Raw genomic sequence first — 14,934 nt, 5'->3', positions numbered from 1 at the left:
TGTGGTCAAATCTATATATATAACATAAAATTTATTATTTTAACCATTTTTAAGTGTACAATTTAGTGGCCTTAATTGCATTCACAATGTGCAACCAAACCATTCTTATTACTTGTTTCTAGAACTTTAAAAACAAATCATCCCACCCTGAAACTCTGTACCCTTAAACAATAACTCCCCATTCTTCCACCCTACCCATCCCTGGCAGACTCTATTCTACGTTTTGTGTCTATGAGTTTGCCTACTCTAGGCATGTCATTTGAGTGAATCATACAGTATTTGTCCTTTTCTGTCTGGTTTATTTTACTTAACATAATATTTTCAGGGTTCATCTACCTTGTAGCGTATATCAGAATTTCATTCCTTTTTAAGGCTATGTAACATTCCATTTTTTATACATACCACATTTTGTTTTCCATTCATCTGTGGAAGGACATTTGGGTTATTTCCACCTTTTGGCTATTGTGAGTAATGCTGCCGTGAATATTTATGTACAAGTATCTATGCGAGCCCCTGCTTTCATTTCTTTGGAGTAGATACTGTACCTAGAAGTGAAATTGCTGGATCATACAGTATGGAAAGAGTACGAGGGAAGGAGTGGGTGAGCAGGCAGGACTAGTAAGGTGACAGGGTCTCAGTCATTGTCCTCTCTCCTTAGCCTGCAGTCTAACCCTTGGCAAGAGGAGAGAGCTGCCCTGGTATGGAGCCCCAAAATTGGCCCAGTCATACCCTTTTGCTGTGAGGCCCCTTTGTCTGACCTGGCTTATTTGCCGATAGTAATAAGCTTTTTAGGATATAGCTCAAGATTTTCAGACATGTACAGACATTCACAGATGTAAGTAGAACATAGAGTTGGAAGGAACCTTGGACTTTCTTTGCTCAGCTCTCTCACTTTACAGATGTAAGGGTAAGGGCCAGGGAGGTTAAGTGGCTTGCCCAAGGCCATACAGCTGGTTAGGATCAGAGCCAATAAAGAAAAGTTTAAAATATTCTTAAACTTTAAAATATTACTCCTTTGCCTTTAAATATGAGGCCTTACTCCTTTGCCTTTAAATAATGCCTTAAAATAAAATCTTATTTTAAGATTCCACTTGTCCTTTGGTTCCCATCCTTTAAGACCCTGTTCAATGACCTCATCCTTTGTGAAGTCAGTTCTGGTCTAAGTGACAGAGTCATTGTCTCCCTTCTTCTATTTCTTAATCTGTTTGCTCTTCTGTGATACTTACCATGCTATGTTGCAATGATCTATTTTTACTGTCACTCTTTCCAACTAGATTGCGAAGCCAGAGACTTGACTCTATTCTGTTTCTAAGCCCTTGCCTGGAGTTTAGCTTAGTAAATGTTTGTGGAATGAATTTGTTGAATGTTTTCAGTAAAATTATCCTATAATGCTCTTTATTAAGCATCTCAAAAAGTTTCAAATCGTAGTTCCTGAGGTTGCTAAATTATCCACGGTAGCCAGACTTTTTATGCCCCACTGTCATATACCTGTTTATAAAAACAAATTCTCAATTGCTTTTTCAAATTTTATTCTTTATGTACATTATCTTCCTGAACGAAGCATTTGTTTAGTCACCTTCAGAGCTCATTCATTTATGCATATTTCACTGTCAAAAAATAAACCCTTTAAGGGTAACAAATATCCAGCTTCAATATTTTATTGGTAATTTTAAGGAATATAATTGAGTGCAATGGAAAATTAAAATAAACTTTAAAATACTTTAAAAACTCTTAGTTCATCATCTCTATAATATTGTGTAATGATGATAATAAGGAAAGTTTTATTTAAATATGAAACAAACACTATTAAGCGTTCAAGTGTATTTACATTTATTAATATTACCTAAGAGTTCCTTTACTTATATTCCTGCTGCCAAAAATCTGGTTTCCTCCTCTATTACTGCTAACCTGGGCTCTTAAAGCAATGGACCAATTTACCTGTCTCTATTCTTTTTCTGTTCCTAGAAGCTGTCTAACTTTGGGCAGATTGATTTTCTTCAATTACTTATTTGATCATTTTACCCTTGCCAAAAAAGAAAGTTCTGGTTGGTTGGTTGGTTGGTGGTGGTGGTTGTTTTTTTTTTTTCCTCCCTTGCTAAAAAAATGTCACTGTTACCCATGGGCAGACAGGGTTGGTCTCAACTCCTCATCCAGCATTCCAGGCCTTGGTGACCTGGACTTAATTTTTCTGGGATGTTGTAGAAAATTATAATTTGTTCTAATCCCATTTTTGCCACTTACTAACTCTGACTTTTGGAAAGTCACATAACCTCCCGGTGTCTCAGTTTCCTCCACAGTAAAGTGGATTATAAATATATTAATCCATAGAGTTATTGTGGGGCTAAATGAGTTTACATGTAACAGTCTTAGAATGATGTCTAGCACATTGGCTGCTATTATTATTATTATCCTTGTTGTTAGTACTATATCTTCCCCTTCTCTCAGATGCTCTACAGTCCAGCCCAAGGACTGGATTCAGCCTGCAGTCATGTTAATTTGTCCTACACAGTAATTTCTTTTGTTCCTATTTGAATTAATTGTCATTATTTAAAAATCAGAATACATTATATAAAAATCCAGATTTCCAGTTTGTCCTAAAAACTGTGAAATCTGGCACTAGTAGCTTGGAAATGAGCAGAATAAAAGTTTTCTTAAGTCCAACCTTCCATTCATTTCAGGCCTACGTCTGTGCAGCAAAACATGGCCAGAGAAAGGCTCACAACCCCGCCGCAACCTCTATTTAAACTCAGGACCATAAACTTCCCAACACACTCTATTTCCCAAGTCTTTTCACTTTTCCAGTCTCCTTAGTGACTATTTCACACTTTTTCAAACCTGCATTACCTTCTCTCGCATCTTTCTTTTAGCTACTTTACATCCTCCTTTCAGAAAGGAAATTCTGTGCACCCCACCACCACATGGACCCCCAATCTCAATGCATCCTCCCACTGTGCCCGCCTGCATTTGGCCCTCGGTGAGCAATCTGTGCTCCAGCCGAAAGCCAGTCTCTCTCCCTGTGCACTACTCAAGTATACATTTCCACAGTAAGTCTCCCCTCTTCCTCTTAAATCATCAGTGTTTTTCTTTCTACAGAATGATTCCCATCTTTTTTTTAAATCTTAAAATATAAAAATGTTTTCTTGGTCCACTTCCCTTACCAGCTAGCACTCTTTTCTTTCCACCCCTCTACAGCAAAACTTAAAAGGACTATTGCCAATTCTTCTCCTTCTGTTATCTCTTAAACTCACTCTGAGCAGATTTTCCCCCAGCATTCCACCAAAACTGCCTCTTTCGGATCTCCAGCAGCACCATCTGGCACAGATGATTGTGCCTCCGCATGAAATACATCCTACACTTCACTTCAGGACGCTAGGCTCCTCGTTTCATCCTTCTCAGTCCTTTGGCTGCTTTCTCCTCCTTCTCTGACCTCCTTATCTTGGAGGACCCCAGAGTTCAGTACTTGGTCATCTTTTCTTCTTTGGCCATAATTATTCCTGTGGTAGTTTTAACCTGGTTTCATGGTTTCAGATACCATCTCTATATGCTAAGAATTCCCAAATGTGTATCTCCAGCCCAGACTTCAGCCCAGTCTCTAGATGTACATATCTAATTGTCTATTCAGCATTGCTGTTCGACTGTGTAATAGATTTCCCATATTGGACATGTCCCAGACTAGATTCCTTATCTCCACCCACACACCTGTTAAAACATCCCTTCCCTTCCTGCAGCCTTTGCTTTGTCAGTTGATGGCAATTTTATGCTTCTGGTTTCTCAGGCCAGCAACCTTAGTCATTCTTGACCATCACGCTCTCTCACACCTCACACCTTCACACCTTATATGCCGTTTAACAAATAAGTCCCTGTACCTTCGAAATATATCCAGAAGTTAGCCACATCTCAACACTTCTACTGCTGTCGGGCTAGTACTGCAGCAGCCTCCACATGGTCTCCGTGGTTCTACTCTTTCCCACTGCAATCCATTCTGAAAATGCAGGCAGAGGAACCTACATTATAGCATGACACTCCTCTGCTCTAAAACCATCAGTGGCTCCTCATTTCTTTGGGAGAAAAGCCAGAGGGCTTAAAATGGTCTCAAGAGTCTACCTCATCTGACCTGTTGCTTCGCTGAACTCCACACCCATTGGTGCCTACCACAGTGGCTCCATTCCAGCTCCATGGGCTTCCTGCTGTCCCTCTACTCCGGGCGTGTCCTTCCCCAGATACCCGCTTGGGTAAATCGCCTGCCTCCTGCGACTCTTTGCTTGGATGTTACCTTTTAAATAAGGTCTACCTTGTAAGTATTTAAAATTGCAATCTGCCTCCCACTTGCTGGTACCCCTTCACTAGATATGCTTTTTTCACAGCATTTATCACCTTCTAATGTCCTATATAATTTACTTTTATTAGGCGTAATATTCATTATCTGTGTCCTCTGCAAGAACATAAACTCTGCAAGCACCTAGGACAGGGCCTGAAATGTCGTAGACACTCAGTGAACGTTTGATTGATGATTACATTTTTTAAGTCATAATATTTTATTTCAAAATTTATTTTAGGCAAGTTATTCTAGTGATAAAAATATTATTTATGTCATAGATATTGTTTTAACACTCGGATATGCCACGAAGTAAAGATATTTGGTCAAGAAGCCTAACATCTATTAAAAATATATTAGGGTGTTTTTGAAAATAATACTTCTATTACAAGTAGAATTTTCATTTCTAAATTCAATTTCCAAATTTAGAAAAAAATAGTCAAATGGAATCATATTTGACAAAGTATCACTTGCTAGTATGAAATGGTATAGAAATGCTTACCTTTCCCATAAGCAGATAGAAGAGGATGAAGAAGAAATGACTGTGATTCAAAAATTTTGTTCTTTCATATTTGTGTGTCTCTTTGTTTAATTTTTTCCATTGGATCTAAATACCTCTCAAATCTATAGTAATACTATATTAAGACTGCTTATAGAAAATAATAATAACTAAGATACTTATATCTTTGCAGGATTCAGAGTATTTTTATTTTGTAAGAAATTACAGTGTACCTAGAATGTAGATTGTAGAATTGCACAATACTACTTTTTAAAAAAACAAATCTTGAAGAGAGTTTTGCAAATAAGAAATAATGCAATGCGTTATCTAGAAGTACCTTTATAAATATTTGAATATCTTAGGGAAAGTTTTTTTCTAAACAAATTTTAACTGTATCCTTTTGAATGTTTCAGGAAATGCCAGTCCTCGATTCATCCGTTGTACAACATACTGTTTTCCATGCACGTCAGATATGGCTAAGCAAGCTCAGATTCCATTAGCCGCTGTCATCAAACCCTTTGCCACCATTCCTTCAAATGAGGTAAGAATGATATATAATAGCAATTCAACAATTTATCAATTCGAAAATTACTCTTTTCTTACAGTTTTCTTGTATGTTATTCCATCATATAATCAGGAAACTGGAATATATTTTTATAATGTAAAACATCTAGTGATTGAATTCATCAGGAAAACAAATAGCCCAAAAAGCCATGGTTTTTGGCCTCCTGTACACCAAATACAGATGGACTAAGTCAGTTTTTGGCTTATTGTGGTAATGCACATATATACAGAAAATATAGAGTGTCCCACAGTAAAAGTATCATGACTTGTCATGAGGCCCTGATACCCTAGTTTAGATCCCTTACATTGTGAGTGTTCTGTTGAGGGAAGATCATAGATCCTATAGTCCTTGATCTATTAGAGCAAATCTTACTACATCTGCTTTAATTATCACTGGGCCAGGATACTCATCAACTCCTACTTAAACGTTAGAAAGCATAGGGTAGATAAATCTGTATATATTGGTTTGAAAATATGTGTGCAACATATAGTTGAGTGGGAAAAAAAGATAAGTGGTTTACATTGAAAATCTGCAGTTTTGTTGCCAGTGGGTATTTGATCTAGGCTTCCAGAAATAACCCAGTTCCAACCTACACTGCTGCCATTCCTTCTTTTGATGCCCCTGAATGGTGGATGCCCACATGCACACAGAAACACAGGCACTGTAGCAGAGCAAGTCACACAGGGGAAGAAAAGCTTGACTTCCAGCTGGAGCTGTGACCATTACCCATTGCAGTATCCCAGTAAGCTAGGGCAAACCACAGATTCCTCTTGCTGCACTAAAGGCTGGAGCCCCAGTATTCCCTCCCAGCATAAACCTCAGTCTTGGATCTAATGAAGTAGGCTGATCTAATGCACACCTAGCAGCATCTGAGCAAGAGGCAGAGCATCTGCAAGAGAAAACAGATTCATTCCTTTTCTTGGGCTCACCACACCAGCTTCTATGGAGAGTAAAGCAGTGTGGGGAAGGGGAAGAGGAAGCTGTGGTGAGTGGGGCTTACTTTATATCCTGTGAGGGAAAGAAGAGAGAAAAGAGAGATGTGTGATGTGTGCAGTGGCTTTCATACCCTTTGGGATCTTCACTCACTGTCTTTATGAATGTAGTGTAGTCCTGCTGACACTTCTTTTTGGGAGTAGAGTGAAGTGGCTTGGAGTAGGTCATGGGAGAGGCATTGAACTGTTTTTAGAAGCCAAACTTACATATGGTATGGTTTCATATTTGTAAATCAAGATGTGCATTCAGTATTTCCTTTACATATTTTAACCATAATCTCTTCCATGATGGTTCTAGAAATTTAGTATAATATTCATAAATACCTCATTAAACTCACTATGCTTAGTATGAATGTGGTAGACCAATATGTATTGACAAAGAAATGCCACTATGTACAGTGAATGCATTTTAAAGAATAACAACTAGAAATATTTTCAAAGCTATTTTCAACATTTTGTTTTGAAAATTTTCAAACATACAGAAAATCTAAAAGGATTTCATAGTGAACACCTACATCCCTGCCACCTAGATATTACCATTAGCATGTAACTATACTTGTTTTGTCACATATCATGATGTTCATCTGTCCATCAACCCATCTTTTTTCTTCTGATGCATTTTAAATTACAGACATTTAGACACTTCACTCTAAATACTCCAGAATGCACATCATTAACTAGTGTTCAAAATTTGCTTACAGATTATTTTCTCATTTGAGGCAAAATTCATTTACAATAAAAATGTACGTCTTAAGTGAACATTTATTGAGTTTTGACAACTGTATATACCTATGTAGCCCAGACACTTATCAAAACATAGAACATAATTGCCACCCCAGAAAGTTATCTCATGCCATTTCCTAGGCAACCCCCACCCCTTCATGTAACCTTCCTTCCCTGGCAGCCACAATTATGATTGTTTTCTGTGATAGATTTGTTTAGCCTATTCTAGCACTTCATGTAAATAGAATCATAACGTATGCACTATTGTACGAAGGTTCTCTGACTCAACATAATGTTTTAAGAGCCATTATGATGTTGCACTTATCAATAGTCTGTTTCTTTTTTATTGCTGAATAGTAATTCATTGTGTGAATATACTGTTACACCCTGGCCTCCTTTAAGAGGTCTTAGGCTGGGTGCGGTGGCTCGCACCTGTAATCCCAGCACTTTGGAAGGCGAAGGAGGGTGGATCACCTGAGGTCAGGAGTTTGAGACCAGCCTGACCAAGATTACGCGACAATCTTGGCTCACAAGACTGGTGACAGAGGGAGACTCTGTCTCAAAATTAAAAAAGAGTTTTTATAGGCTGACTTCATGTGCAGGTATCCATAACAGTATGTGGCATTGGTCTTTTCTTTTGAAAGAGTCAAATACTGTACTTTTAAATAAGTAAAACATCAAAAGATGAAAAGGGTATACAATGAAAAATAGGCCTCTGCCTACCTCTGCCTCCTCCCCTTTCATATAACCCTTACCTGTTCTTTGTGATTCCTCTAGAAATAAAATATGCATATAACAACATAAAAGTATCTATCCTTTTTTTAAAAAAAGTATGTAAATGTAAATGATAGAATGGTACACATATTGTTCTGTACTTTTTAAAGTTAATATCTCTGGCACTGATTTCATATTATTGCCTACAGAGCTACCTCTTTTAAAACAGCTGGGTAATACATTAATATGAGAAACATTATTATAACTATACATACAAAATCAATTTTGAGATGCATACAGATGTCAAAAATGTGAAACCATTATGAATCCTAAAATTGAGGAAATGTATTGCCATCAGTGTGCCCAGAAGAGCCATCCCCACAGCTTCTCTCAGGGGGATGGGATTGCTACACATGTGCAGCCTCTGAGTTATTTATTCCTTTGCTATCTGAACCTTATCAAAAACATCTTTTATTTTCATAAACAGAAGATAATATTGCTACCTTGACAGAAACCTGCAGCATATCTAAATAGCAAAATATCATAGGAAGCAATTCTGTTGTATATCTGTATTGTGGATACATGGGATTTCTGACCATGAATAGTGTCAGTTTTGGCTGCACCTCATTAGTGGCAATAAGTTTGCATGGTTTTCAGTTATCTACTAGCAAAACCCCCCTCCCTGCCCCTTCCTCGTGATAAAGCTGACCTGGGTCAAATATGCATGAAACAGAAAAAAACTCAGAGTTTGGAACCTTCTTCTTGTTATTGTCACTTAGTATTAACAATAAAATTATTCACTAATATCTTCTGGAAAATAAAGCCTGGCATTTCATGTTTTTGTTGCTGTTGAAAAACATCTTTCAAACATTAGTTTAAGCTTCCTCAAAAATGCGTATATGCATTTTAAACATAAACTGAGTGGGCATGGTTTCTATTGTTTGTTTTAACCAAATACTACCTACCCACCAACATAAGATCTTTTTTTAGTAAGGACTTGTGCTGCATTTTCATCTCTGTGCTTTCGAAAGTATTAAACAGAAGAGGTTAGAGTGGTAGCTTATTTCTGGAATCTGACTTAGGGAGAAGCTCTACTTGTGAAAATAACACACTCTATTCCTTTAACATTGTTGGAGACTCTGAATACTGACCATGTAAATGTATTTGACAGTACTGTTTTCTCCACTCAGGCTCTCTCTACACAAAGCCCTTTCTTTTCCCCTAGACATTCAAGAATAGAATTACTCTGAATATATTTAAGAATTACTTTCCCTTATATAGCAGTGCTTCCTGGTTTGAATGAAGACACTCTCTATTTAAAGGAGTACTTTTATATTTATTTGTCGAAATAGACTTAGAAGTCAAAAAATAAGGACTGTGAAAGGGATACTGCCACACCAGAAAGTTCCTCAGGGGCATGTGCTCAAAAATGTCTTGCTTTTTGGGCATGTAGCTGGACCTAAACTTGGAGAGCTACCAACATAAGGGAATTACTGCTGCCCTACTACACCAGCTAGCTAGATACAAGTCTGTATGCTACCAAGTGTTTGGCCTTCTTGACAGATTCTTTCCTCTTTTGGCTTCCATGATACCATCTTGGTGTAATTTTTCCTACGTCACAGGCAGGGAACATTTAAGTTCCCTTTATTGTTTTCCTGATCTCTAATTTGGGAGTTCATCAAGGCTTGAACTTGGGATCTTCTTTCTGCTCTCCTTAGATACCCTGTCCCCTCCAAAGACTAAATATCTGTAACAGCTGCTGCTGCTACTGATGGGCATAATAACAGTCAAAATTTATAACAAGCAAAATTATAAGTTTTAAAAATATTTGTTTATTTACTTAATTCTCACATTAACCTACTTATTATCCCCATTTTACATATAAGTAAACTGAGGCACAGAGTTAGATAACAAACTTAAGGTCAACAGCTGCTAAATAGCAGAGCTAGGATGCAAACCCACACAGACTCTGGTGTCTAAAGTACTCTAAAGCACTGCGCTGTTACTTTCATTCATTCGTTTTTACATTTTCAGTCCCATACTCACATATCCAAACGCCTCTCTGAAATCTCTCCTTGGATGCCTCATAGAAACCTCAAACTTAACATGTCCAAAAATGATTTTCTGATCTCTGCACCCCAAACCTGTTTATTTTTCCACATATCAGTAAGTGGCACTATCGTTTAATTGTGTGAGGCAAATATCAAAAACTAAACAGTTACAGTTAAGTAATAATAGAAAATGAGGGATATGCTGATTTTAGATATTTATAATCCACAACCAGGGAAATAACAGTTTAAAGGTATCTTTTCTAAGCAAATGTATTACATGAACACTGTTATTCTACATATAAAATCATCCTTAATTATTTTCCTCTACTATAAATGATTTATTTTGGGGTTAGTAAAATTTTAGGATATGTTTGCTTATCCAGTATTGCCATCATTACTGCAATTTTAAAATCTTTCTTTAGAGATAATCTGCTTTGGCATCTACCAAAGTATTTATTTAGTACAGTGTTTTTTAAAGTTGGTTCCATTGTTTGACAGGTTCCAACATTTATAAGTGTGCTATTGTGTTAGCAACAGCCTATAAAAATAAACCTAACCCAAGCAGTTTGGACGAGAGGATGCTCCTTATGAACATTTGCTTTGGAGATGTTTGCTATTTCCAGGGGCATATCTGTGCTGTCACTGTTTAAATTTCGTATTCCTTACCATATGTTTTAATTTTTTATGTCTTTTAAGTGAAACCCATCCCTACAGTCAGTATAATTAACTGTAAGGTATATATTTTTAGCAAAAGTAATTGGTTATGCTGTAAACTCTTTTGTTTAGTAAACTGTGTTTTAATTTTTGATGCTGTATTTTAGGAACTGAGGTAGTATGGTATAGAAGTTCAGTGCAAAAGGATTGAAGATTATAACTAATTTAATTTTGCATTTTTTTCTCTAAAATAGGAAATGTTTATCTTTTGGACAAGTGCATAGTCTAATTATACATGCAATTAAGTAATTTCACCTATATAACAGATGGTAGAAGCTTGTACTCCATCTGTGACTAGATTCAGGAATATCTGTGTGTAGTTTTTGGTTATAAATGGATATAATAGTCAAAGTAATTTCCTTGCTTATTGAATTAGCAAGGATAAACTGTCATCCAAGACTCAACATTTCAGTTGAGTTTTAATCCCCTACTTACTCTGTGCTAGGAACTCTGCTGAACTTTAGGGATTTGGAAAACAAGAAAAACAAGACCGGTTACTCTTGCCTAGGACTTATAAAAAATTTTCCCGTATGCAGCTAGCTTTCGTACAATGTGAAAAAGGCTCTGATGGGGATAGCTTCATTGTTATATGGAGCTTAGTTTTAGGGAAAGTTTTACCTGAATTATGACTTAACAAATAAATAAGGACTTTGTCCTATTAATAAATGCTGTTTAGGCCGCGTGCGGTGGCTCACGCCTGTAATCTCAGCACTTTGGGAGGCTGAGGCGGGTGGATCTCGAGGTCAGGAGATCAAGACCATCCTGGCAAACACGTGAAACCCCATCTCTACTAAAAATACAAAAAAATTAGGTGGGCATGGTGGCACGTGCCAGTAGTCCCAGCTACTCGGGAGGCTGAGGCAGGAGAATCACTTGAACTCGGGAGTGGGAGGTTGCAGTGAGTGAGTTTGAGCCACTGCACTCCAGCCTGGGCAACAGAGTAAGACTCCATCTCAATAAATAAATAAATAAATAAATACATGCTGTTTAAATCTTTCTTGTTAATGATTGTTTATATATTGATTCTGTAGGTCTAAAGAAGGTACCATTGTGGGGGAAAAAGGAATGGATGTCAAGGAACTAATTAATGGAATTAACAAGAAAGGAAAATTCTGTTAGAGAATAAGCCCAACACCAGTGCATTATGTCAATGATGGTCTTTACATCTGTCACCTGCAAAACGAATTGCTGGTTATACATTTGACTTTTCAGCTAATCTTGCTTGCATGGGTTGACATAGTTTTAGCAGAATTTATAGTGCCTCACTGTAGTAGTTTATTCACGATGACTATGTCTCCTTCTTTTAGGAAGATAGCAGCTTGTGTGGTAGGTGTAATCCCACTTTTATAGATGATGAAGCTCCACAGGTTCTGGGGCTATTAAAGTTACTCGCTGGTAAGTGATACTGCTGCAATTCCAAATTTCAATTAAAAAAAGTATTTATTTTTCTTGCTGGCTAAAGTTTTAGCAATGAGCCTCTTGCTCTTCCTAGAAGCTTACGAGTTATCTTGAAATAACCATTTTAAGTTCTTAAAGTCTTTTTGACTTTAAGCCTCTGCTTAGTACTCCTTGAAGGCAAAGACTCTTCAGAGTTCAGCAGTGGGCTGGGCATAGAGGTCTTAGTTGAATAAGTGCACTCTCCTCAGGGTTGTAGAGACATTGAAAAGACAAAAAATAAACCGTATCACAGAATGGTGGTTGATTTGTAGGTATTTTAGGCCTCTAATTTTTTTTAGCACAGTGAATCTTAGTTGTTCCTTGGTAGCAGTTGGGTCTACTGATAAACATGTTGCTAATGAAATAAACGTTTTTTTCATCCTACTTTGGATATTTCATGTCTTACTTTTAAATGACTACAGATTTCGTTTATAACCCTGTTCACCTCTCTAACAAACTCGGTGGGTAAAAAAAATCATTTGAAAGACAACGTGTTTTTTATAAGTTCCTCAACACTGTGGGAGAATTAACTCAGTTTCTTCTATCGCATATTCATGAGAAAGGTTCTGTTTCATTATAAAGGGCAGAACAGTAAAACAATTGGATGAATTTTGGACCAAGATATTTTAGGAACCAATAAAAACTGGCTACTTTTTCCAAAGCACAGTAGCCAAATGGTGGAACACTGGATTAGGAGCCAGGAAATGATTTCAGGTCTCCACTGTGCCTTGTATTGTGACCTTGGGGCTCCATTTCTAAGAGGGAGAAGTCTGGTTCTGTTATCTCATAAATCCGGAAAGCTGATAGTGTCTGTCTTACTTTTCCAGTTTTATTGGACATTCACCATGGATGCCATTTATGAAGTCCTGTATATTATTAGAAATTAATGTGAACAAATTTCACAGCCCAACCCAAAGTGATTTCATATGTATAGCACTTTCAGTGTAAGTTTGGAGTGTATTATATTATTCATTTAAAAAGAAACAAATGGCTAGGCATGGTGACTGACACTTGTAATCCCAGCTCCTTGGGAGGCTGAGGTCAGATAATCACTTGAGGCCAGGAGATTGTGACCAGCCTGGGCAACAAAGTGAGACCCGATATCTACCCCCCCCAAAAAAAAATGTTTTTAAGTAGCCAGGTGCAGTGATGCATGCCTATAGTCCCAGCTACTCAGGAGGCTGAGGCAGGAGAATCACTTGAGCTCAGGAGTATGAGACTGCAGTGAGCTGTGATAGTGTCACTCTAGCCTGGTGACAGAGTGAGACCTCAAGTTTAATTTTTTTATTTCATTATTTATTTCTTTATAAACAGACAGAGTTTCACTCTGTGACCCAGGCTGGAGTACCGTGTGCAACCTCTGTTCACTGCAACCTACGCCTCCCAGGGTCAAGTGATCCTCACACCTCAGCCTCCCAAATAGGGACCATAGCCACATGCACCACGCCTAGCTAATTTTTGTATTTTTTTTATAAAGACAGGGTCTCGCTATATTGCCCAGGCTGATCTCAAACTCCTAGCTCAAGCAAACCACCTGCCTCGGTCTCTCAAAGTGCTGGGATTACAGGCTTGAGTCACCACATCCAGCCTCAACTTTAAAAATAAAAAGAACACATGAAGGCTGGGAGACTATACATTTTCACATATAGCCTAAATTTAGCTAGTTTAGTGATAAGTATGCTCTGAAATTAAACTGATTACTGTATATCATGGCCTGTAAAGAACTAAAAGAAGACTTAACTTATTTGTTTTTAAATGAAAACTTCAAAAACCAGAATTTATTTTTTAAGTTGTGTATCATAATCTTGTCTGCTTTAATGAAGTATTTTTAAAGTATCAACATAAAAACTTGGAAATATAAAATGCATATATTTAGAAATAAAATGCTGAATATAACATTTAAAATACCTCTGTTTTATAAAGTTACTTTTGAAACTGAATCTCATCTCTTAAGATTTTTGGTCACTGTTTATACAGTGCTACGAAAAAGTACTATGAAAAAGTTTGGCAGCTGAAGAACAGAATATCATCCCCTTTTAGAACAGCGTTCTAGCCTTATAGCACATGTGTAGGGAGAGTCACATTTGTCCGGGCAAAGGTCATTTGAATTCTTTTTAAGTTACATTTTAGAAGCTAAATGCACGAAGCTTGTTTTCTTAATCACAGAATGATTCCTGTAAATCTTTATTCTTTTATTAAATGGGGAACAACTTTGGGAGAAACAATACAAAGAAAACATTGTGTCATGGTTTAGTTTTCAGTGAATGTAAGTGTGGGTTTGACGACCTTCCGTGCCCTAGTGGTTGAGGACCCAAATCAGCCTTCCTGGCTGTGAAACAGTGGGGAGAATTGAGAAGCCACCACAGACGAGGAACTGAGTTAGAGCCTTTTTGCTGCTATTTCTGTCAATTCTAAGACTCATATTTTCTCATATTTTAACATTTTAAAAATAGAAATATGCCTTATTAACAAAGGCTTCTTAGCAATGTGTCATGTTGACCTGGAAGGTTTGGTGTCTCTTAGAATTGAAGGGATTTTAGAATCAATGAAATATACTATCTATACCTTGCTTCATGCTTCTAACTTCTGTCAAATTTTGTGGATATTTAGATAATTCAAGAATACCAGGATCTACAATGTGTGCAGCTGTGCGTCTTTGCTGATCAACTACAAGAAAGTCAAATATTTTAATGTTTGTATTAAAAAGCTTCATAGGAATCAAGTTCCCATTGAATAAAAGGCTAAAAAAATTAATAAACAAAATTATACTTTTAAGAAAGAAGAGGCTGGGCGCGGTGGCTCAAGCCTGTAATCCCTGCACTTTGGGAGGCCGAGACGGGCGGATCACGAGGTCAGGAGATCGAGACCATCCTGGCTAACATGGTGAAACCCCGTCTCTACTAAAAAATACAAAAAACTAGCTG

At 37.3% G+C, this 14,934-nt stretch overlaps 1 protein-coding gene across 3 annotated transcripts in view; it reads left to right on the top strand.

Moving 5' to 3' along the window:
• The window catches only part of SEC24D (SEC24 homolog D, COPII coat complex component), a 110,267-nt gene that overhangs the window by 32,884 nt on the left and 62,449 nt on the right, over positions 1-14,934 (top strand). For all 3 annotated transcript variants that reach the window (XM_007999656.3, XM_007999654.3, XM_007999657.3), the window contains exon 8: positions 5,228-5,355. In XM_007999656.3, coding sequence (XP_007997847.3) covers positions 5,228-5,355 — 128 coding nt within the window. The remainder of the gene's footprint in view (positions 1-5,227; positions 5,356-14,934) is intronic.

The sequence above is a fragment of the Chlorocebus sabaeus genome, chromosome 7 (genome assembly GCF_047675955.1).
Source record: "Chlorocebus sabaeus isolate Y175 chromosome 7, mChlSab1.0.hap1, whole genome shotgun sequence".
Lineage (NCBI taxonomy): Eukaryota > Metazoa > Chordata > Mammalia > Primates > Cercopithecidae > Chlorocebus > Chlorocebus sabaeus.
This window is presented reverse-complemented; position numbering and strand designations above follow the sequence as displayed.